The sequence below is a fragment of the Condylura cristata genome, unplaced genomic scaffold, assembly GCF_000260355.1.
Source record: "Condylura cristata isolate star-nosed mole 26May11 unplaced genomic scaffold, ConCri1.0 scaffold00002, whole genome shotgun sequence".
NCBI classification, from domain to species: domain Eukaryota; kingdom Metazoa; phylum Chordata; class Mammalia; order Eulipotyphla; family Talpidae; genus Condylura; species Condylura cristata.
In genome coordinates, this window is record NW_004567103.1 from 611705 (window position 1) to 612739 (window position 1035).

General features: G+C 65.9%; 1 protein-coding gene across 1 annotated transcript in view; it reads right to left on the reverse strand.

Moving 5' to 3' along the window:
- Positions 1-1035, reverse strand: part of COPS8 (COP9 signalosome subunit 8) — a 44138-nt gene that overhangs the window by 10721 nt on the left and 32382 nt on the right. Inside the window, exons 12-13 of the mRNA XM_012725156.1 lie at positions 958-1020; positions 333-380 (exon numbers count right to left, since the gene is read on the reverse strand). Of these exons, the coding sequence (XP_012580610.1) occupies positions 333-380; positions 958-1020 (111 nt within the window). The remainder of the gene's footprint in view (positions 1-332; positions 381-957; positions 1021-1035) is intronic.

Sequence of the window (1035 nt, forward strand, 5' to 3'; positions counted from 1 at the left end):
GCCCGCCCGCCCGCGTGCCGACTCACCCAGAGGCCCGGGGAGCTCACCGCGCCGCGGGGCTTCGGCGGCATCAGACAGAACAAGCCGGGCCTGGGCGCTGGCTGAGCGGGCACCTCAGCCTGGGGTGCCTGGGAGCAAGGGCTGGGGAGCCACAGGTGGGCAGGCACCAGGCCTGGGGGGTGCAGGGGGAGCCCCAACTTCGCTCTTGTGACCAGATGTAATGGCAAATACCAAGGGCGAAACTTAACGTCTCAGTGTGCAACGTTCTAGCTATGGACGACACTCCGGGGCAAGCTGAGAAAACTGAACTACTTGAAAAAGCAAGCACGTACCTGCTGAGGGCATAAACCTGTTAAAGGAGGCGTCCAGGGCCCCTGCAACTAGAACAAACGGACAGGGCAGTTGGCGGGAGCCGAGGGCAGTCCGAGCGCAGGTGTCGGGGCGGCAGCCGCCTGCTCTGGTTACGCCGGTCCCAGGCCCAGTGTCGGGGCGCGGCCTCCCCTCGGCCTGCGGCAGCCCTGGCTGCACTCGGCGGCGTCTCCCCAGCACAAGGCTGCTGACGCCGACCAGCGGGGACGTGGCTGTGGCGCGGCCAGCAGCAGGGGGCGCCCCCACACGACTGATCAGGCTCAGTTCGGGGAGCAAGGCTGAGGGACAGGGGTTCAGACTGAGACAAAGAGGACAGGCCACATGACCACGGCCGTCCACAGAGAAGTTGAAGCCCCGAGGCCCTGCCTCGGCGGGCTGGATGCCAGCCACAGCCGGAGGGGCGCTTAGCAGTCAGGGGCCGAAGCTCTCCTGCGGAGGCAGCTTTCAAAGCGAGGTGAGCTGGGTGACCCTGGCGGCTCTTTGCTGCTAAGTGCCTGCCACTCTGTGCACCTGAAGCGGGCGGCACTGGCAGCATGGCAGAGCGATCGGCCGATTATTCAGTCAAGGCCCGAGCAGCCGCCGCCCTACCTGGCTTCCTGGGCACCACCATCCTGGTGGTGGAGTCTGCTTGCCATCCTTGTTCCAAAATACCTGGAAGGGAGCAGT